At 41.1% G+C, this 23903-nt stretch overlaps 2 protein-coding genes across 6 annotated transcripts; both read left to right on the top strand.

Moving 5' to 3' along the window:
• Window positions 1-113: 113 nt before the first annotated feature.
• Window positions 114-3675, top strand: LOC142955306 (caspase a-like). The gene is made up of 8 exons (XM_076096780.1): window positions 114-192; window positions 1383-1667; window positions 1806-1894; window positions 2071-2247; window positions 2336-2582; window positions 2698-2841; window positions 3023-3132; window positions 3254-3675. Exons 1-8 carry the CDS (start codon window positions 186-188, stop codon window positions 3356-3358), a joined length of 1164 nt encoding a protein of 387 aa, XP_075952895.1. The 5' UTR covers window positions 114-185; the 3' UTR covers window positions 3359-3675.
• A 4250-nt stretch (window positions 3676-7925) lies between these two features.
• Window positions 7926-18437, top strand: ncoa5 (nuclear receptor coactivator 5). 5 transcript variants are annotated; one of them, XM_076096774.1, is made up of 12 exons: window positions 7926-8206; window positions 9499-9556; window positions 11417-11695; window positions 11887-11994; window positions 13485-13548; window positions 14866-15153; window positions 15239-15360; window positions 15725-15881; window positions 16041-16258; window positions 16374-16578; window positions 16777-16868; window positions 17213-18437. In XM_076096774.1, exons 3-12 carry the CDS (start codon window positions 11527-11529, stop codon window positions 17980-17982), a joined length of 2193 nt encoding a protein of 730 aa, XP_075952889.1. In that variant the 5' UTR covers window positions 7926-8206; window positions 9499-9556; window positions 11417-11526; the 3' UTR covers window positions 17983-18437. The 5 variants fall into 5 exon arrangements, with proteins under 5 accessions (XP_075952889.1, XP_075952893.1, XP_075952888.1 ...); XM_076096778.1 differs by having other exon boundaries at window positions 7927-8206; window positions 16056-16258; XM_076096773.1 differs by having other exon boundaries at window positions 7927-8206; window positions 15236-15360.
• Window positions 18438-23903: the final 5466 nt, after the last annotated feature.

Below are 23903 nucleotides of genomic sequence, written 5' to 3'. Positions count from 1 at the left end.
ATACAGACTGTAAGTGTACGTAGTAGTACTGATAATATAAAGTCGGTTTCTCGTAGAACAGGAAACATCATGCTATCTCAACTAGTGGGCGATGCCCGCGGTTTTTTTTCAGCGTCCGTTTCTGCATAAAGGCTGTGTGACTCGCAGACTGCAGTTAAAACATCCTGTGACACGAGATTTGAGAGATGGCAGGTAAGAGATCACGCTCTAAATGCACTTTACAAGTGACCATAACTTTGCTGTATGTTGGCGTCGATATGAGGGCGATCAGTCAGTCGACTCAAATCTATTCGAGCCCTATTTACTGTAAGTGGTCTGCGCAATGAGGGGTTAGAAATAAGATATTTTACAATTCCTTTGATTAACAATGTCTGTTAAAGGAAAATCTGGATCATTCTGCAGGTTTTTGTGTGTGCCACGTATTAGTTTCACTTTGCTGGCGCTCATGCCCGCCCGATTATGTTGATAAGTCCATATACAACTGTGGCATGTTTTACATGCATTCATAGCCCGCTCAATGTCGTTTCAAGAGTGTGTTCTGGCAAACTGTAAACGCGAGTTTATGGAGCTGAAATGTCCAAAGTAGCCTACACAGGTCAGCCAATAAAAGGGTCAGACGAAAAGTTAAATAGACTTCGGTTCACATTCCGATCACTGACGGTCTAATAATTAATATATGATGAAAATTTTTTCCAAAGTATATTTCAGTCTTCAGCACCTCAAGTGAAGTAAGAAAGCCTTCTTCTTCTCCACACCGTGGGGAGGAAGGGCACAAACCACAGTCAATCTTCCGCAATTACTCACAGTATACTATCGCGAAGTGTTGCATAACTATTTGAACACAAATGTAAATATTAAAAACGTATAGATGTATGGTTACACTGTACAACAAGGTTATAAACACACGCTGCAGTTATGCACCGTGATAATCTCATGCAGGATGTATCATGAATTCCTCTAACTCACTATTAATAAAGGACCAGGTTACTGTGAGTTTATATGATTAGTTAACACTTATTGGATCATCAATGATTCCTAACTCACACTAACTTAATTCACATAATTTGTACTTAGTTTTTTAAAACAATATTATACACTCAGATGCCAGTATAAAACGAACAGTCACGCAATAAATTAAACTTCATCAATGTTATAATGTTTAGTTTTTGTATAATTTTGAGATGATGTATTTTGTGGTGGTGGTGAATTGTATTAGGCTACCTTATAATCACAGGTGTCTCTGTTGTGTTCACCCCATTTATATCAACGAGGATACACTAAATAACATATATCCCTTATGTCTTATTCATGTTAGTATACCTCTGTTTAAATCAAAACTTTTGAGCTGTGTGTTTTCTTTTGCTTCCTATCACCTCTTCTAGGTCAGGAGCTTGCCAATGTGAGGATTAAGTTTGTGGAAAAGGCCAACAAAGTACTGATTAACCAGCTCCTGGACAACCTTTTACAAGATGGTGTCTTGAATGAGGGCGAGAGAGAATCCGTACTTGAGGAGAACCGTACCACAGCAAACAAAGCACGCAGTCTCATTGACATGGTGAGGAAGAAAGGAGACGATGCCAGCAGGAGGATGATCACTCACCTTCATAGCAGAAATATTTTCCTTTACTATGAACTGGGTCTGTCCTCTGATCAACCTGCTCAGCCGGGTAAGCTGACATATTTTAGCTATAGTGAGACCGTCACCCTATTTTCATTCAAACTAATATCATTCTTTGACCCTGTCATGAATAGAGGTGTATTACAGAGAAAGAAGAACACCGTTTTAAATGTTTTGCTGTTCACAGCTGCAGAGCCAGAGACGGAGCAGCAATGGTCAACCACAGTCATCCGTACCAGCGAGGCTTTCTGGAGGGAGAAACTGAATGATAGAGATGTGAGTCCTTCATAAAAGCCATATCATTAAATAGGTTCCTGTACATCTTAGTGTACTTGACCTTGTTAGAAAGGTGTTGTTTCACAAGTGGGAAAAATAGTTCTCTTAAGAAAGTCTACAATATTTACAGACAAATTTGAAATGATACATACATTTGTTATACTTCTGTTTTTCAGATTTACCCAGCGGCCAAACCTTCCATGAGCAATCGTGTGGCCCTGCTCATCACGAATATAAAGTTTACTGATGAGACATTAAACAGAAATGGAGCTGAGAAGGATGAGGCGAACATGGAGAAACTGCTCACAGCTCTGGGATACGAGGTGGTGAAACACACAAACCTCACAGGAAAGGTACTGTTATAAAAAGGGAAATAAAATATATTTTTTTGTGTCTGGTTGATTTAGTGATACTGATGTTTGTCTTTTTGTGTTGTCACAGGCAATAGATGATGCTCTAAATGAGTTCTCTAAACATCCCAAACTCAAAGAGACAGACAGTGTGTTGGTGGTTATCATGTCACACGGGAAACCAGAAGCTGTCCTCGGTGTCGACTGGAAAAAGGAGATATCTGATAATGAAAGAGATGAGTTCCCCATCAACAACATTTACAATCACTTGGGCCCACAGAAATGTCCAGCGCTGCTGAACAAACCCAAGATCATCATGATCCAGGCCTGCAGAGGAGGTGACTCTATTCTCACAGAGAGAACAAACATTAATATACATTAATGTAGGAGTCTGCTTATGTCTCCTTTGTTGTCTAAGTGCACTGTATTCAAAATATGCCACATGTGTTTCAGAGGAAGAAGGATCAGTGCTTGTTAGAGACGGTGCAAACGCAGCTTTCGTCTCTGATAATGCTGATGAAGAAAACATGGAGGATGATGGTTTGCGATCTGTACACAAAGAAAAAGACTTAATTTCTTTTCTTTCCTGCACCCCAGGTCAGTTCATTTAAATATTATTAGATTATTCTACACCTCATAACACATTGAAGATGAATATCAATCTTCAATGTGTTATGAGGTGTAGAATAATCTAATCTGCATTGAAATCAGCTAAGAATAGTTACTTTATGTAATAAAAACAAAACATATGACCTGTTTCTGTATGCTTTTCCTCCAGATACTGTCTCATATAGACATCCGGTTCATGGGTCTCTTTTCATCCAGTATATTGCTGAGGTGTTTAACACCCTCGCACATAAGTACGACATTGAGGAACTTTTCAGAAAAGTAAGTGGAAAGTAATATCAGTTGGTGAGGCAACAACACCACATAGAGAGCAGCAATGATGATGCTCTTGTTTCATTCGTCTCATGCTTAATTTCATACAATGTTTCTTTCAACCACACAGGTCATGCTACGCTTTGAAGAATTTCCCCATCAAAACATAAGACAGATGCCGACCAAAGACAGATGCACTCTGACAAAGCGCTTCTACTTCTTTCCAGGCCTCTGAGGCAGGATTCACTTCTGTTTAATAACACAGACTTGTAGCCACATTTTAAATGATGTGTGCAATTGAGATACTACTTTGTGAAAACTTATTAATGATTTACTGAATGGGCCTATCGGTCACAGGCCTGGGGACCGAAGGACAGAGAAAAGAGATGCAAAATAGTTTCAAAGAGATGTAAAATGACTTCAAAGAAACAACAAGGAGACGCAAATAGACAATAGAAAATACAAAGATACGTCTGCATCGTTCACAGTTGATTTGTGTCTCTTTTAGTCTTGGTGTTTTGACCTTTTGTTTGTAGCGGGGGGGGGGGGGGGGGGGGGGCTTGTCTGTGTCCAGGGGCCCTTTGTGTCATAATCCATCCATGATACAACTAATATGATCAAATACAATTACATTTTTTTATATATAAATAACAGTATGTAAGCCTTTGAATTAATGGAGCATTTTCATCAACTTGTATTCAACAGGTTGCTTCATGGACGTTATATAACTATTTAACAGCATATTGAATGTTTGCCTGCACCAGGCTTCCAGTTCTTCCACCACATTTTAAAACACACCTGCCTGGAAATGTATGAAATCCATTTTTTATTCTCTATATGGCCAAGGCAACATAAAATAAAATGTAAAATGTAATAATTGTGTTTTCTTTGGGAACTATTGTTATTAATCTGATGAGGATCAGCTGTGATAAGAGGAAGGGGTGGGACTGAGTCTCTGTTCTTTTCCTACTTGTAGAACGGGGCATCTGCACAGTCTTTGACCTCACGTTAGACTTATTATGTGTTTGTTAAGTTTGTTGAAAGTGAAAAGAAACTGATCAAATGACGGCAATGGAATCAACGTCTGCAGAGTTATCATTTGGACTGTTTAAGGTGTGAGTCGAGAAACGGAGCCCCGTAACGTGGCCCAGTATGTCAGAAGAACAAAGAACAGGCCACCACATGGACTATACTAACCTTTACACAATTTAAGATGACACTCAATGAATTCAAAGATGCTCATGTTGCTGTCCAAAGGCTTCTACCTGCTGAAATAAAGGAAAATGAGACAATGGACTGGTATTAACCCCAAATGGATCCCAGCCTAGATCAAGGTGTCCTGAAAGTCGCGGGAAGGATTAACAGATGCCAGTAAACGCTAAGAATCCCATAAACTTACCCAAAAAGTTTACGAATGCAGCCTGAAGTAGGAGAGCAAAAAATGGCAGATCTTCCACAGGACTGTGTGATGCCAGATTTTCCACCTTTCACTTCAGTTGGAATGGACTATTTTGGACCTTTTGAGATAAGGCGAGGTCAGACCAATGTAAAACGGTGGCGTGTGATCTTTACATTCCTTACTAGCCGTGCAATCCATCTTGAGGTGGCTAGTTTGGAAACTCCTGCATCAATGCAATACACAGATTTCTATGTCGCACCGGTACCGTAAAAACCATCAGATCAGATCACGGTACACATTTTGTTGGTGCACAAAAGGAGCTGGAACGCTCATTAAAATAACTAAATCATGACAAAATCCAAAGACATCTACTCCAAGAAGGAATAGAGTGGATATTCAACCCGGCAGCAGGTGCTCACCACGGAGGCATATGGGAGACTAATTAAGTCACTAAAGAAAGTTCTGTGATCTGTGGTAAAAGAACAAGTTCTGGATGATGAGGCCTTGTGAGGTGGAAGCTATAATGAATGATAGACCCATCACAACAATAACAAATGACTTGAATGATGTGGAACCTTTAACACCTAATAATTTGCTTCTACTTAAAACCAACCCTGTCATGCCTTCCGGAACGTTCAAGAAAGAGGACCTGGACTAGAAGGAGATGGAGACAGGTACAATATCTGGCTGACCTTTTCTGATCACAGACGGAAATACGACTGTGCATTTCTGTTTTTCCGTTTTTGGCTTAAAACGAAAAACCCATGGCATTTCTGTGTTTTCAGACTATCAAAACGTACACGGACCGATCAGTTGTTTGTGTTCACAAGAGTTCACATAAGTCAGACATAAGTTAGAAATGTTAGTAGTCAATAATAAACGGCGTTGAGTTTTTCAATTTCGCATGAGCCATCAATAAAAGCCTGTCAGTCAACCAGAATAATATTTAATACTTTATTAATAAAGAATTCTGTAACACATTATATGAAAGTCATATACTATATACATACTCCCTGAATGTGTCGTCCAGAGTGGAGGAAAGATAAATGATGCTTAGTGTTTATTAAAAATTAACCAAACGTCTCTATATTTTTCAATTGTCATTATTTATTGCTTCATGAACTACACATGCTCACTCTTCCATGACATGAAAATAACAAGTAAATACATAATGTGTACAACTAGGTTGCAAATTAACCCTAAACATCAAATATCCAATTAAATAACCTGCAATAAATAGATCTATATCAATAACATTGATAATTAACAAAGACACAGGTAAATATAACTAAATATTTTGGTGTAAATACACGTATACTGCCATCTACTGGTAGAAATGGTGAACACATTTATACTTCAGTCTATGCTCTGCGTTCACTCAAGCAATAGCACAATCAGTGGTGTATAAAGTACCCAAAAGCCATACTTGAGTAAAAGTAAAGATACCTTACTGGAAAACTACTCCAGTAAAAGTAAAAGTCACCTATTAGAATACTACTTGAGTAAAAGTCTTAAAGTATCTGATATTTATTGTACTTAAGTATCAAAAGTAATTTTCTGATATTAAATGTACTTAAGTATTGAAAGTAAAAGTACAAGTAAATGCTGTTAATAAAAAAGCAAAGGGTCAGAATTATGAAGTTTATTCTTTTAAGTGCTGTGGAACCATGAACAAGGAGCTGTGTTGACAATAATTGGGTTGGCTGTGATCCATCCAGGAGCAACAATGTTCAACATAATATATTGTACATAAGTATACTTTTGCAGCTACTATGAACTTATCATCACAATTCTCCGAAAAGCAATATGACACTATGAAGGAGTTGTAACAGTGCGTTTATAAGTATGCTCATTCCGACTAGAGGATGTAGAGGGCAAATGCATAATATTGTGTTCAGCAAAAAATATCCACTTGATGCATCAGGTCAGTGTTGTGAGAAAGGACACCTGCCTTGTAAACTCATATGGGCCTGATTTGAACACAATAGGCAAAGGTTTTGCTCAAGCTGAATCTGCAATTGGGCGACTGCTACCATCATAACTCCATCTGATCATCCACAAAATGACTCAAATATCAAAACATGATCAATACTAAAGCAGCACCGAAAGTAACAACCCAGTCATTACTTGAAACTGAAAAATGTCCTGTTCATCTTCAAAAGAAGTTAGTTTTCAAAATTGCGAGAATTCCGTCTCGCTCTTCTTGGACTGAAGACTAGTCCTGCGATGCTAAATAGCCTTTCACAGGCCGCTGAGGCAGGTAGAGGTGTGTTCAGCTTCACAGACAGCTTGCGCACAGCTGGGAAGGATTTCCCTAATGCTAACCTTAATGCTAACCCTAATGCTAACACTAATGCTAACCCTGATGCTGCGCTCTCGCGGCTCCTGTCAATCCCATGGTGTGGTGGCTAGCTATAGCTAACGTTAGCCAACTAGTGCTGCACAACTGTCAACACTTCCTCAGCTCACTAACTCGCTAGCGATCCACTGGTGTTGGTCTTCGTCACCACCGTCGTTTGTTGCGGGAGTAGCAGGTGCTTCCATTTCTGCTTCCATCATGAAATCAGTCATCGTAGAGTGGAATTCTACTCATGTAGTCGCTCGCTAGCTATAGCATATAGCATCACTGGGAATCAAAACACCGCGGCTTTGAGGGCACTTGTTTGCAATTGCGCATTAACGTGATTAACCAATGATTTAACTTGCAAGCTAGGACCACTGATTCACCAAACCTGCTTGCTTGCAGTCTCTGTTCCACCACAGTCCCCGACTTTGGTCTCATGATTCATTTTGTTTCTAAAGATAGATTTGATTTTGTAGCGAGTAACGAAGGTTTCAGGGGAAATGTATCGGAGTAAAAGTATCAGTTTTCTTTGCAAAATGTAGTGAAGTAAAAGTAAAAGTCAACAGAAATATAAGTAGTAAAGTAAAGTACAGATATCCAAAAAAACGACTTAAGTACAGTAACGAAGTATTTCTACTTCGTTACTGTACACCACTGAGCACAATACGGTGGAAAATTAAATATCAGTGCAAACAGCAACAACTGTGTGAACACAAAAATGACTGATTAAACTTACGAACTGTATTACATCAAACAATGCACCGTTTCATCGAAAACTTGATTGTTGCTGTGTACATGGATACATTTATATTAAAGCGCATGTAGTCACGTAGTATGTTGCTAACACACTCCCATCAGCCCACATTTATCTATTTACATGTATTTATTTCCCTCTATTGTTAACCTGGTATGTGCTTTTTGCGTCATAGACAAACACTTCTCTTGCATTCGCTCCTTGTATTACCTTGACTTTTATTTTGACATGTTCTTACTTCCGTAATACCTGTCGTGTTTTGCGTCTCTCTTCAAAAAAACAAAACAAAAGAGAGATTTGCAAAAAAACAAATCGGCTCGTTATTTGACTTTGGTTCTCTCGTATTTTTTCGATTAAACGATACAACAAACTATCAAAACGTACACGGACCCGGTCTATTTTACAAGTAACCAGTAGGGGGAAATTCAATGTACAATAATAGCCGTGGCCGCAGAAGAAGAAGAACAGGCAGCTACCAAGAAGAAGAAGAAGAAGAAGAAGAAAGAGCGGTTTTGTGAGAAGCTAGTGAAATTGCTAGGACCTGTGCGTAGCCTCGAGAGTCTGTAAACAGAGATTCACACTGAAGGTAGGCAAATAGTTGCTCTGCTGTCTGCAACACAGCGACATGCGCAGTGATATAGTTTACCTCCGTGTAGTCGGCCATGTAAATCCAACGCTACCCGTTTGCTTTTACGATAACCAGATAGCTATGCTAACGCTAAGTAGCTAGCCAACAGCCAACGCTGACCTGGCTGCGTGTAGATGCAACGTAATCACATCCACTGTAAACACACCAAGGTGTAAAGGTGAAGCGATGTTAATCTACTTACAAAAAATACATACATCCACCCAGCTGGCTGCTCTTATTGGATATTTTCTCACTAACCGGTGTCGTAGCGTATGGCCGCAGAGAACAGCATCCCCTCGTGGGGACCCGCTCAGTTAAGGCTTAAACCACCACACAGTGAGCATATGTCAGAGGAAAAATACTCTTTAAAATGTGACAGAGTGTCGCCTACGCGTCGGTAAAACTATTTAGATGTACAGATATCAAGAATTAAGGTTACAGTTTCGGCTGAGATGTCCCCTCTTACTCAAACCAGCTGAGACTTACATGAATGACATTCACTGCAGTTGCCAAAAATACGACCTGATGACCGCATTTGATTGCTATGAGTTGACCGGGTTGGGCACGTGATGACAATACTTAACGGTTGTGTTTTGGTTTGGGCTGCTTACAGATAGTGTTGTGATGCTATTGCTCGAGGTCGTGTCACAAAGTGTCTGTAATCCAGGAATACAAAGTTACAAACGTTAGTAATTGGTTTGATGGATTAATTAGCAATGCTGGGTTTAATTTAGACCATTACACGATAACGTTAAACTTTTTAAATGACATCTATACGCGTACATGTAGCATTGCTGTGTTCATGAATGTTAGTTCTTGTTTTTTTTATTTGAAAATAAGATTATTGTTTGGAATTTTGTTATGAATACTAATTTAAGGTTGTCCAAAAACTTTATTCACGACTTTAAATGAACATGACTCGATCACTCTTCTTCCTATCAGACAGTCAATCAATGTCGTATCAAGCTACTACCAACATCTCAAAGCACTATTGACACTTTAATAACATACTTGGTTTAACATACTACTTGTTTGTTTGTCATATTTTACTGTAAATCTTCATATTTTCTGGTTTTAAATTGTCTTTTACTATTGCTTATATGTTTATGGTCACGCACCCATCACCAAGCCAAGTTCCTTGCATGTGTAACATACTTGGCAATAAACGGTTTCTGTTTCTGATTGGAGCATTTCAGGTGATTTATTTCTTAATCTGTGTTACATTGCTATGACTTCTCTCTCCCTTTCAGACGCTCGGGGTTTTTTAAATTATGTGGACACAGAATCCGGTTCAAGGTTCAAATTAAGGTATGTAAAGGGTTGCTCCCTTAAAAACATTATGCAAATTAACTCCAACCATGAATGTAATGTAACACAAATGCAGTTTTGTAATGTATGTATTTTGGGACTTAAAAACCCTTTTTTCTTTTGCTGAAATCATTTTATACTCCGGCTTGTTGGCCGTTTAAAGATATAAACTGATCTTGAAGACATTTAAAATCATTTGTTTCATTGAAGAAGAAAAACAAAAACATTTGTACTTTGGCATTTTCGAGATGATCGTAAATCACAATTTCATTTCATCAATGCGATTTTCCTCAAGATGTTTGTACCAATTCCAGAGAAGAGGATAATTTGAACAAAATCTGTATTTCCATTTGTAGGAAACGCTGTTCGAGCGGTTGTCTGCGCTGCTAATTAGTGAAACCTTACAGACCCAATGGGGCAACGTTGGGATGAGCAATGTTGCCCCAAACTTAAAGGCAGAATGATTTTTCCGAAAACGCAATGTATAGACTCGCACAAAAATGATCCCTCTCAGTCATCACTTATGACGAAGAGTGTGGCGGTGTCTGTATCTGCAGAGACCCCCCCCCCCCCCCCCCCCCTGCCTGCATTTCCTCTTGTCTGTTAATTTCGTTGTGTTCGGCACATTTCTGGCCGTCAACCTCTCTAAAAACGTAGCGACCGGGTGCCAGATCATCAACACGCATCCAGAGGAAGCTATGAAAATGGTGGACACGGTGCCAAAACAACGCAAACACAGCGAGGCCGAACGCCGCGTGGAGCCAAAGCTCGTTCACACCAGAAGTGAATCTGGTGTTGGCGCTCACTGCCGGCGAGCACCGTAACCCTCGTTGAGCATGTTGTTAACAAACGCAACCAACAAAGCCTATTCATTGTGATTTAAATCGGCGTAACAATTTATTGCCACGAGTCCATTTTAAAGTAAGTGGAGGCAGAGTTCATCACACTGTACAGTTGCCACTCTGTGGGTATCTGTGCCATTTTGCTCCACTTTCTCTCACGACTGCGGTTTAACGGTGCGCTTTTCGTTTTGCGTGAAATGTGTTTCCACCATCGACTTAAAGCCATCCACTGTTACGACACCCACGGTGTCTTTACGTGGCTTTTTTTAAGCAAATGGAAGTGTGTTCTCTTTGGTTCAACATTTAAAGAGTCGGGGTGTATTTTATATAATGTCATTGTTAGATGTATGCTATACTGGGACAAATCATGTAGCTAATATACATGTTGGCACAGTCTCTACCACCTGAGACATTTCCACGCATCTCTAGCCAGAAAGCATCTTTTACGCTCCGTTTTTACGCCATTATTTCAGTCTGGGAGCCCAGAGAAGGCGGGAGGAAAAAAAAAAGCCTGTTGAGAGCTCAACAAGTGCACATTTATCCGATCAGGTGTAGGAACGACTCATGAAACAAGTCACAATGAGTGAAGTCAAATTGTGAAAGGTTAGACAAAGCGTTCGCATTCTTGCAAATCGCCAGTCCGTTGCGTCACTGAATTTGCGCAGCCGATTCACATTTGTTTGTGTTGCTCTGCTCGCCATTAATGCCGCCGTCCTTGTGCCGTAATTCAAGGCGAGCTCTCTCGTACGTAAAGGTCCAGTGAAGCGTTAAATCTAATAATGTCCTGCTGTGCATGGACCAAAGAAAAGTTGCACCCATTCATAAACTGCTTTTGGAAGAATTTGCGATTTAACTGGCACGATTTTGTTTCAAAATTTGCAGCATTTTGAACATTTATTTTCCACAGCATTTCCATTGTCTGATGTGATTTTTTTGATTTTCAACTTTTGCACTGCTGAAACTTTTCATCCCTCCCAAGAATTTTTATCTCTTCTCTTAACTCACTGACATGTTGCAGGATTTTGGACGGCAATTTAAAGACACGGATTAGCGAACAAACCAAACTTTTTCAAGCATTTGAGACGCACGAAGGAAAGAAAGAAGTTAAACCCCCTTTTCAACCAAGTCATGTCTCGCCGAAGAAGCCGCAGCCCGTCGCCGGGGCAGTTTTCACGCAACTGCAGCAGTAGTGACCCTAGAGATTTGGAGAGACGGATTTTCGTCGGGAATTTGCCGACCTCCGACATGGAGAAGAAGGATTTGGAAGAGCTGTTCAGCACTTATGGGAAGATAATCGGTCAGTAAAACACCATACAAGCAATAAATCTAATTCATGACATACTTTTACTCATGTCTGGTAGCATCAAGCGTCGTGTTTTTTCATGAAATGCAAGCATGTCAAATTCCAAAGGATGTCCTTACTGCTAACTTTTGAAAGTGGGTAGGTATTCACAATGATCTGTACCACTTTAAATGTCCCTCTTCCAGGCGTGTCCATGTTTCGTGGGTTCGGATTTGTACAATTTGAAGGTGTTGCGGAAGCGGAAGCTGCAAAGTCTGCCCAAAAGGGTCGCATATATAAAGGTTATAAAATAGGTAAGCCTTAACTGCAGTGGGTGTGATTGTCTGGCTACAGAGGACCGCTTTATGTTGGTGTACAGAGAGCAACTAAAGAAGTTAATGAAAGGCCAAGTTGTTGTTTTTGTGTGTGTGTGTGTGTGTGTGAAAACCTTCAATGAGTGGGCATGGTGTTTTTAAAGTGTTTATCCTGAAGAGAATCGTGAATATAAAATGCCAGCAAAGTAGCAATTAAAGTTTACAATTCCAGATTTATTTCTGAATTAAAAGGTTTTAAATGTAAGATAGAGATTAATAGTGATCGGCTAAAATGGATTTTCCTTTTTAACGCCATTTTAGTGATGCGATACGTTGCATCCAGTAAACATAATGCCCGTAACAATGATGATGCAAGTTGAGCACTATTCTTTCCCACAACTAACCTCAGTGTTGGTTCTGCGTGAGGGCGCTCCGATCAGGACTGTGGAAGCAGCATCTGCCGATACCGACCGCCGGGTTTATTTGAAGCCTTCTATTTATTGTTACATGATTTACTCAACCATTCTTAACCACATTGTGTATTAAAATGAAGAGATGTGTCATGCAACGTGTGCACACTAAGCCTCTTTTTACACAGAGACCCTGTAATTCTGCTGTAAAGACGCCTCTTAATGGCCCATTTGGGATTTTAGACTGCATGCCAGCTCGACGTGTAGCACTAAAGCATCCCGTGCGTGTCGTCCCTTTATGTCGGCCGGCCTTTTATACACCGACATCGATGCGGTTCTGTTGCCGGCAGCGGCAACGATGCAGACGGTTTTCTACAGAACAGTGAGGCGTGTAAAAGGGGCTTCAAGTAGCAACTCACAACTCTGGTGAAGACATTTTAGTCACGTGTAAATGAATTGTCCCGCAAGTTTTGCGTCATCTGATCGGCTTCCATATTGAAGTGGTCTGAACGAATTTTGGCAGATCTGCGGCTATTGATCGGAGCAACCTTAGTTTGATTTGATCTACAGCTCAACATTTAATAAATAAATAAAATATATATTTAGCCACGCAGAGTTTTCTACCTCCAATCTTTCTTTCTGTGACATGTTACATTATTGGCATACAAAGCAAATAAACAAAGGCATTATTAACTTCTGGCAACGCCTGAATCTCTGAAATCTCTTGTTTTATTTGCCAAACTGACAATTTTCTACAACATAGATTTTAATGCGTCACTCAAGTCGAGCACTTGCGTTTTTGGTTATTTCAAAATTTCAAGTTGAAAAAAGAATCTAATTTACACGTTGAAGCTTTGCTAGGGCCGAGCTCATCTTAAGTGCACAAAAGAACTCCAACAGATTTGGAAACTCGATTTGCTGCATTTTGACTCTCGTCCAGTTTGGATTTTCAAGCTCGTATTTTGGAGCTCAATTTCATTTGGATCGTGGACGTGTTGACGCGGCCACTCCGTTCTGCGTGAAAAGCAACTGATTAACATGTCACTGTTGTGTTCAACGTTTGGATTGATTTATTTTCAGATGTAAATATGGCAGTGGAGCGACGGCAAGCTAAACCTCAATCCCAGCAGAGCCCTCCACGAAGGTAAAGTAACGCGCAATTGGTGTGAAGAACTACAGTCACCTCTGAGGTGCCGGTAAAACAAAACAAACCAAAGCGTATAACATTTTCCTCAACTGTCATTCCCACCAGTGGTGAAGTCCGCCCAATGAAGATGGGTTTGTGACGGTTCATGCAACAAATATTTCACCCTAAATTACAATTTCCAGATATGTTGAAATAAAGAGAATAGTCGTAGGAAAGTGTCTTTGTCTCTAATGCTCGTGTTCATAGTGTGGCTTTGCACTGCAGTTCACCTTTATAGGTAGATTGTGCAACTTTCCCGCTGAATGAAACGTAGTGCGAGTCCCACCCGGCCTCATATCTCTTTAGCAGGTTCATGTCCCACAACAAGACCTTTAACTAATTAGCTTTGTAAAGGAAAACTGACACAACGGGCACAACACATTGAAGTATATTTCAGGCAGGTTTGGGGATGGGGTCGGGCATTCACACCCATAAGATCCCAGACCAGGGCAAACGATGTGTATGATGCTTATTCTAATATGACCCCGTTGCATATTGACGACATAAACTGTTGTGATGCACAGAACTCGCAAGGAAAATGTGGTGAAAGGAATTTATTGGTTTGTTGCATTTTTCTTTTAATTTGAAACCTTTCGTGCCTCACTTTTGAGTTGAGTGTCATGGAAGTTATTTAAACTCTCCTATAAATGTTGGAAGAAGTGAAGACAAATTGAGGGTTTAGCATCAACAGGCCCAGCCTATCTAACCCTAAAGGTAACCTCCATTTCTAAACACCAAGGGTTCAAAGGGCTCTAACCACTGCCTCCTGGAGACACCTCGGTCACTTTGCCTTTTTAGTCAAAATATTTTTGCTGTGTAGAAAATTTTCTACCCAATTCAGAATATTTTCCTTCTAGAAATGCATTGAATTACAAAAAAAAACAAAATGTTCTATTAGTTCTGTTTTTATAACCAGAGACCTGCAGCGTGGGAATGTGGCTTACCGGAGAACAAAACGCAAATCATCGCAAGCAAATGCTAAATGCGCAAAATACACACCGCCTGTTTCAAAAAGGTTAAATAGCCGTGGTACGCGTGTATCTGAAGAGCTGGGTTCATGGTCGGGGGAACCTCAAATGGTCGACAAATCAATCGTGTTGCGAACACGGATCACTGGACATTTTCAAAACCTCGCCGTCGACGCGTCTCGGGAACCACCTCCTGGATTGAATGCGTGCTCGGTCCCCTTTACGAGTCACGGACAGAAGTTTGTAGTGTTTCATAGGCAGACTGAACTCTAACCGTCCTTGCACTAACTGATACCTTTTCTCTCAGGGCCACCACCACGTATGGCAGCTACGCGGATGGCAAAGAGCCCCGGCCTCGCTCACGCTCACCCGCTTATGTGCGCGAGCCTCGGGAGAGCCGTGACGGGAGGGAGTCTCGGGAGAGCCGTGACGGGAGGGAGTCTCGGGAGAGCCGTGACGGGAGGGAGTCTCGGGAGAGCCGTGACGGGAGGGAGTCCGCTAGAGAGTCGAGGCCGGCCGGCCACTCTCGTGACCACGACTACCGGTACCGGAGCACAGAGACCAGAGACAAAGACCCCAGGGAGCCTGCATTCAGGTGACCACTCGGCTCATTCGTCGGAAGTTCAGCATTAAGTTGTTGTATTTTTTTTGTCTGAACCTGAAATGTTTCCATGCAGCAGCAGAGACGACTATGACCGGTTCTACCGCAGTGCCAGTGGTGCAGAAGACTATTACCGGAGGAAGGATGAGCCCTACAGGGACCCTTACAGAGATCCCTGGAACGGACGCCGGGAGCCAGAGGGTACGTGTACTCCAGTGTATATATCTAATGTCTTGTTTAATTGCTCTTAGTTGATGAGCGCACGTGACCACCTTAGAATAAGTTTGTGTTTATTTGTGATAAGTTGGATTTTCCTGATTTTGTATGGAATTTAAAAACGTGACCAGTATTTTATCTGACATCCATCCCACAGGTTGTTTTTTTGTCGCTCTGGATATCATTTTTACTGCATTTTGCTAACACGTCTTTTAACAACTGCAATATTTATAATATTAAGCAATACGAATTGATGTCAGAGTAGCACCAGACTGAGGCCGTTTTGCTTTAAAGACGATTTAGAGCCGTGTTCAACTTGTGAAACTTTAACTGACATTTCCCTGTCCAGCCCCCTCCACCCTCACTTCAGCAGTAGATGATCGCGCTCGACCAGAAGAGCGCCGCCGCAATGAATTGTATCGACAGTACTACGAGGAGCTGCAGCGGCGCTACGACACCGACCGCCCCGTCGACTGCTCCGTGATCGTCGTCAACAAGGCGCAGAAGTATGTCCACTCTCTTGTTCTGTACCGAAAATGAAAAACCTGAAACGTCTTTGTAAATGTTCCACCAGTACATGGCGTGTTTTTATTTCATATGGCTCCTGTGTGTGTGTGTGTGTGTGTGTGTGTGTCTGTTTGTGTGCCTGTGTGTCTGTACTATTGCTTCACAAACAACTGTAGGGAGTATGCGGAGACGGTCGGACGGAAGGTTCGTGATTTGGGCATGGTGGTGGATCTGATCTTCCTCAACACAGAAGTGTCACTAACTCAGGCGCTCGAGGATGTAGGCAGGGCCCGCACTCCCTTTGCCATCATCATTACCCAGCAGCACCAGGTCCACCGGTCCTGCACCGTCAACATCTTGTTCGGCACGCCACAAGGTAACGCAAGGCGACAGCGGGCACATGTTGTTTGGTCGGTGGGGTCAATTTTATTCCCTCCTAAAGCAAAGAGCGCAGTGTTTGACGTGTCTTTTGTTGTTTTGTTTACACGTAGAGCATCGGAACATGCCGATGCAGGATGCCATGATGCTGGTTGCCCACAATTATGACACCTACAAAGTTGAAAACCGTGAAAAAGAACGCGAGGAGATTGCCAGAAAGGCTGCCAAGATGGCGGACGACGTGCTACTCAGGGAGCCTGACAGAGAGGGCCACCCCATTTCTGTGCTCACCTCCATCACACTGCTGTCTGAAAACAGGTACCCGGTCTGAAATGTTGTTTCGTGAACAAGTCTTCAATGAGCAATTGAAAATTGGCGCAGTGGAGAATGTAACATTTTGTTTTCTGTGATGCCTCAATTACAGTTTTCAGTTTGTCAGCCTTTGAATCTCACACATTATATAAAATCTCACCTTCTTCTAATTTCTTTTGTTTTCCCTTCGTGGTTGCCGGGTAGATTTGTAACCCCAGATGAAATGGATGGTCTCATTGCCTACCTGAAGGACAAAAGAGCTCGACTGCTACGAAGCGCTGCAGACCCTCTCACCGGTAGGAGGAACACGTTTTAAAGTCTCATTTTAAAGGACTGGTTCAACAGTCCACTTACTCTCTCTGATTGGTGAAACCTCAAGAACTTCAGCTAAATTTCACAATGTATTTTTATACAGAATGAAAACTCTACATTGCCATTGTTAGTTTATTTATATATTTTTTTATCTCTGCCACTATGGAGAAGAGGAACAATTACAGCAACCAATAACGTATTTAATGTGTTAACTGCCTTAAAACATGTGCTGAGATAGTTTAGTCTTGTTTTTCAAAACAAGTTCTTTGTCCGTTAAATGTTATAGTCTGCAGAACTGCACATTCTAACTGAACCTTTCACATCACAGCTGGAGTCCATGGAGCAGCTCCCGCAGCAGTACACCATGACGTTTCAACCTCCGCTGCAGGACTGCCTCCTCCATCCCACTCTGCTCCATCCCACTCTGCTCCATCCCACTCTGCTCTATCCCACTCTGCTCTATCCCACTCTGCTCTATCCCACTCTGCTCTATCCCACTCTGCTCTATCCCACTCTGCCCTATCCCACTCTGCCCTATCCCACTCTGCTCTATCCCACTCTGCCCTATCCCACTCTGCCCTATCCCACTCTGCCCTATCCCACTCTGCCCTATCCCACTCTACTCTCACGCCTCCACAGTCCAGCCACCTCGGCCTATCGGCTGCTTCGAGCGCCTCGGCGAACCCCAGCCACCAGCAGGAGCTGCAAGCTAAGATCCTCAGCCTGTTCAACAGCGGCAGCGGGGTCCCGGCAGGCGCAGGAGGCCCGCCCTCCATCTCCCAGACGAAGGCGTACGGCTCCCTTGGCCCACCCCCTTCCCAGAACCAGCCCCGCCCCACCATGACGGGCCCCCCTGCGGGTGGAACCCTGGGTTATGGCACCCCACCGGGACGCATGCAGGTCACACCAGGTGGTCAAAGACTCCCCTCGTCGGCTTCAGGTATCAACTTTGACAACCCGAGTGTACAGAAAGCGCTGGACACCCTCATTCAGAGCGGACCGTCTCTCAACCACCTGGTGAGCCCCGCCGCCGCTCAGCAGCCCCCCCCCAGCATGGGCCAGGTCCCGCCGATGTCCATGTACCCCCGACATTACTGATGCAACAACTTCTCCTAATGCGAGTTCCCCTCTCCCTGTGACACAAGTAGACACCACATCAATTCTCTGTGCAGTGAATGTACCAGCTGTGTAATATAGGTAGGTTGGATGTTTTGTAAAAGCTTTTAATCTTTTTTTTTTTTTTTTTTTTTTTTTATTCCAAGTATTGTGTTCAGTTGATTAAATGGTTATTAAATTTGGTTTGATGACTTGTCCGGACTAACCGTCTGTATTTTCGATTATTAGCCAGAAGTTAATTATTCATTCGTTCTTCTTACGTGTGAGGTAAACTGAGGTAAAGTTGCATGTGTGAAGTACGGTGTGTTTTGGTTTATGATGGATTCCTTTGTTCTTTTCCAAACATGATTGTGTTTTATAGTTTTGCACATAGTGTCTTTTTAATTTGTAACATTTTCATTGTCAAAACAAGACATGATTAAAAACTCCAGACACAATTGCTGTAATAAAATGGTATTGGTTTATTGCATTTTGTGCTGACAAATCTATAAAATGGAACGGGTATCGCCAGAAGCCATAGATATATAAGCATTTGAAATGTAAGATAAAACTACTTTTTCTTCTTTTTTTTTAAATGTACCATGAAACACAATAGAGAATAATACGTTCTTTTTTTAAACTTTATAATATTTAGCTTACACTGACACAAAAAAAACACCTCCACACTAACTGTATTTGATTTATTTACATGTAGCCCCCTCCCACCCCCGCCCCCAGCAGTTACAAGTGCACATGTACACACATACACACTCCCACAAAACTTAAAGGAACACACTACGGCTTTACCATAAGACTAGGTACAGTATCAAGGAAGAGTAATGAACAGTTTGGAATGAAAAAAGCATTTTCATATTACTGAAATTTGATACAGGTGTGTCTTTGTGTGTATGCTGTATATATATCATCTACATCCATTACATTGTCAGGCATTCATACGAAATGTTTCCCACAACTCCGGCGAATTAGACTCAAACCTGGACAGTGACGGGATTACTCTGGAGGGAAGAACTCATTAAATGAAGTTCTGTACTTTTCAAAAGCAATTAAGTAGGAATGTGTTTATTCCCGAGAGTTGAATGAGAAGATCGATAACGTTGCCGGTAGCCGGCTAACTTAGCTTAGCACAAAGACTGGAAATGGGTGGAAACAGCTAGCCTGGCTTTGTCCAAAGATGAGATCTGATACCAGCACATCTAAAGCTCAATAACTAACACGCTTATTTAAGTCACACAAAAGTCCAAATGTAAAAAGGATAAATTGCCGTGAACACATTTTATTTAAATTTTGGCACAAATGTCTACTTGCGCTCAAGGCAGAACTCATTCAAATTTGGGGGTCAAAGGTCAAAGTGACCTCACAAAATGTTTTTGGCCGTATCTCAAGAATTCATATTTTCATTATGACAATTTCACACAAATGTCTAATAGGATCAAATGAAGTGACTGCAACAAAAATAGTTACACTTTGTTTTTGTTTGTCCAAACAAACCGGAGACGAGATGTTAATTAATGAGCGTGAGAGATGCTGATTGGTCGACTTTATCGTTGGACAGGCCGACTGTTTCCCAGCTTTCGGTCTTTGTGCCAACTCTCGCCGAGTAAGCGAATAAGTGCATCAAGTTTTTTACCACATTTGTAATTATTATACTTCAATACACACTAAATATAACCAGTTATTTAGTAAAAAAGTAGGTAAATGTAGTTTTGGACAGGCTGCCCCCAAAGTGTGGTTTTGCAGGTACCTCCTCCACCACTTTGGCACTTTCAGAGTCTCATCCAATTGAAACAACCTGTTAACTGAAAACTGTCACATTTTATTTTGAAGGAAAGAAAACAGTGTTTACTCGTCTGCGTCTAATTCACCGGAGCACACATTTGCACACCATCATGTATGTAGTTAACTGAAATATATACTTTGGTAATCAGTTTATCTGCAGATAATATTTGACACAATGAGAAGACCTTGTCAACAAATCTACCATAAAAAATAGAATCTCGTACTATAATAATAATAATATTCATCTTGAATACATTGGCCAGTCCTAAGGAAAGAGGAAAAAAAAGAGTCATACGACTAGAAAGAAAATGTTTCTAACTGATATAAACAAAAATACTTTTATACCACAAACACCCAATATATTTTCAATACACCTTGTTCAGGGTAATTGCATGCATGCACTGAGATACACAACATGTCTGGGACCTGGCTCTGCTTGCACTGCATGGACAGCCACTTGAGTTCTTCTCTTAAACTCCCAGAGAGGTCGACTGTCTGACACCTCCAACGTCAGGCACGTCTGTCTGATGCCTCTGTGAAGATATACTGAAGGATGCGATCTTATCTCAGCTACAGACTGCGGGGGTTTTTGGGCCCTCTCTGCCATAATCTGGGGCTGGTTTTGTGTTTTCTCTGTTGGTGTCTTAACAGGACAGCCTCCTCAACCCGGTAACAGATGTGTTTCAGAGCCCTTAATATCCATTTAAGGACGGAGACTGAGTAATGATCACCGGCAAGTTTGTCTCATGCTACAGTTGTGCAGGCGAAGTTTCTGATCTACATCGTGGATCAGGTGTGGGGAGAGGGGGCGTGCTGGTTTCTAAGTAGACTATCTTGTGTCGTCCAAACAGAGCCAGTGCCAGAATTGGAAGCGCGAGTTTTATATTCTTTGATCATTTTTCAGAATTATACTGCAATCACATTTAAAATACAGAGCTGGGGTGGATTTAGTGGCTGGGATGGGGGAGGCCAGGGATTTGCGGGCAGATGGGGGGAGGAGCGCGGGAAGGGGGGGGGGGGGGGGGGGGGGGGGGGGGTTGGGGTGGGGGTGGAGGAGGGATTCTGGGAAGGCTCACCTCACAGATTGAGTGACAAGCACTATAAATTTAACAGTTAATATTCTTCTTTTTTTTTTTTTTTTTTGGCAAGAGAAAGGAAAGAATGTGATGCATGCTAAAATGTCCAAGAAAATGCTGAAACGCTAAGATGTAAACATAATCAGCAGGTAGGTTTCTGCATTAGTGCAGTTCATAACTGCTGCAGGACGGTGGGAGTTAATCTGATCTTTTAGTCTGAGCTGTCAGACCGCCACGACTGGGCTGTAATACACTCGTGTGCCACCAGAGGTCACTGTGGGATAGAGTCTGTTCAGAGCGGGCTGGCTCTTGTTCGACGCCCCCACTCCTGCAGACTGATCCCGTCACAGAGAACCCCCCTCAGTGTAAAGTGCTTTGCTGTCTCAGCCACATTTGGGATGAACACTGTCGATCTTTGTCTGTAAGACCTGGTGACAAACATTCTGATGAAATAAGCGACACCTCCAGTTTGTTTAAAGAAAACAAATAAGTGTGACCAAATGAAAAATAACCAATGTGAGAACAATATTGCACATAATCTTACAAAACTCTAAGACTTTGTCCACAGTGATAGAACAGTGTACAACGAAAGACAACACTAGTCAGTTACAGTGTCTCTGACTTAAGTGATATATATTTACAAAGGTGAAATGACCAGTTCTAAGGCCCATCCATTCGCTAACTCAAAATCTATTAAGACTATTTGAGCAAGGTTGAAATATAACAAGTAACAATATAGTGAACTCATACTTTATTTATTTTTATTTTTTTGCAAAAGACTTGTTTTCAAGGTCTAGCCATGTCGCAAACACTCCAGAGTTCTCAAATGTGTAACTGGATGAGAACATTTGACAACCTTTTACCCGACTCTGGCCCTTAAACATGTAAGTCATCACTATAGAAACCACTAAAACAAATATTGCCACATAGTACCATGCAAACAGCAATTATAAAACATTTATAATTCCATAAATAAACTCATTTTCCAAGAAACATCAGATATCTTTTCTTTCGAATCAATTTAAAAGGCTCAGTTGATGCAGGCAATGTTGTGGAGACAATCCCAAAATAGCCGTGTTCTTCGGAAAAACGTATGTGAGCGTTAAACGACCCCTTTGTCAGAGTTAATTAAGTGTGGCAAGCATATTAAAGAAAATCTTCATGACTCGGCACCCTAAAATCTTTGAAAACTAGGAGTGGCTGCTTCTTAAAGTGTCACAGGTGTCGAAGGTAGGTGTGTTCAAAATTTTGCAAGAAGTAACGTTTAGAAGATAAATATATATTCATCATTTTAACATATTTTGGTGATTCCTGTAAATTTCTCGGAAGTAAATGAATAATCTGTTCCATTAAAATGGGTTCACTTTACTTATGGGATTAAAGATGGGGAATAATCAGGAGAGCTTTTCTTTTTAAAAGAGAATAAAAAGGTGGAGGATTTACCCTCGGTTGTAATATTGCATCAAGGTCTTCAGAATAGTTTTCTAATAAAACAGAAAGCTAACCCTGTCCAGAGCTCTCAGGCCAAATGTTTACAGGTACCACTGATATGTATGTCTATACCCTTTTTCACTTGATCTTTAATGTTGCTTTAGTCATCTCTATTTACAGTACAAATAAATCTATTGATACTAGCAGCATTCACAACATATGGTCCGACATTCAGGCAACACTAAAAACATTTAATACTGTTTGTAAATACTTCTAGAAACTAATTTCTTTTGCTTCCCTATATTGTATATACTGTTTATATATACGTATTTATTTATATTCATATTTCTACTACAAGTGCAAATGACCAAAAACGGTTTCTTCAAGAAAAGAAACTGAAATAACGTAAAGTGACAGCTGTCCTTGGTCAAAGTGAGATGATTCTGGATTTTTTTTTTTAAAGACTTACGAAATCTACATATACAAAATATATGTGTAAAAAAATAAATAACATGATCACATGAGTCCGGATTTCAACTATTGCACATTCCTTCCAAGATGCACTTTTTGAACCTAAATATGATTTGCTCACCAGTCATTCAGTCAAGGACATGTGTGGCTCAAATCTCAGCCAATCTAGAGGATATAAAATCTCACGGGAGAGTCTACTGCATAGAGTTCAGTCTTATGGACAGCGTGGGTTTCCTAGCTACAGAAGCCTTCGTCCTCTCTATTTATTCAGACTTGACCCGGTAAAAAATCAATCGTCAAGATGTTCAGAATCTCACCTCGCTAACAGCTGATACGCTTCAAATCTGAGCGTCTGAACATCCGCCCTTTAATCATCATCTACAGGGTGACTTTCAGACTACAGTGTCATTACCGTACGAGTTTCACGTAGACACCTCCAATTTTACTTTTCACACTTTGTTCTCTCGAATCCAATCAATAGAATTTTTATTCACTATTTCTCTTTGAAAAATACTTTGATATGGCACATTTAATGTATCTAAATTAGGCAAAAAAAACAACAACAACAATATATATTTGAGTGACAATCAAAATGACATAAAACTATTTCATCAATATGTGTAACTCTGGTCTATAAACATAAATACCTATTTCTTCTCTAGATGAAAAAATAACATTTTGTATTTTTTGTGTGTAATTGAATGAATTCATTAAAAGTTCACTTGTTGCACAGTGGCGGACAGTGCAGGTGCAGTGCTTGTCGAGGTTACAATGACAGTTACCATAGTGACAGGAGCCTATGCCATCCAATAAATAAATAAATAAATAGATACATACATACATTTTTAAAACAGCGTTTTTGATCTGTCCCTCTCAGCGAAGGAGCGTTTTTCTCTCCACTAGAAGCTTTTTAGTATGTCACAAAAATACTACACTCATACTGAACAACGCGTCAGAGCTTGTACATTATTTACAGAGATCCACACGAGGGTTGAGGGGTGCTGGCAATGATAATCTCCTCGGGGTGTTTGTGCCGTCTCCCCACCGTTACACCAGCCTTCTGGTAGGAGACGCACAATTCACAGTTTTAATTACGTGTCAATCTCTACAAACTAAGCTAGCCTTGTTGTATTTCTTCTTTTTTTTTTT

The sequence above is a fragment of the Anarhichas minor genome, unplaced genomic scaffold, assembly GCF_050575085.1.
Source record: "Anarhichas minor isolate MPS153535 unplaced genomic scaffold, ASM5057508v1 ptg000023l, whole genome shotgun sequence".
Taxonomy (NCBI): Eukaryota; Metazoa; Chordata; class Actinopteri; order Perciformes; family Anarhichadidae; genus Anarhichas; species Anarhichas minor.
The sequence above is the reverse complement of the archived record's forward strand: the minus strand, read 5'-3'. Positions and strand labels throughout refer to the sequence as shown.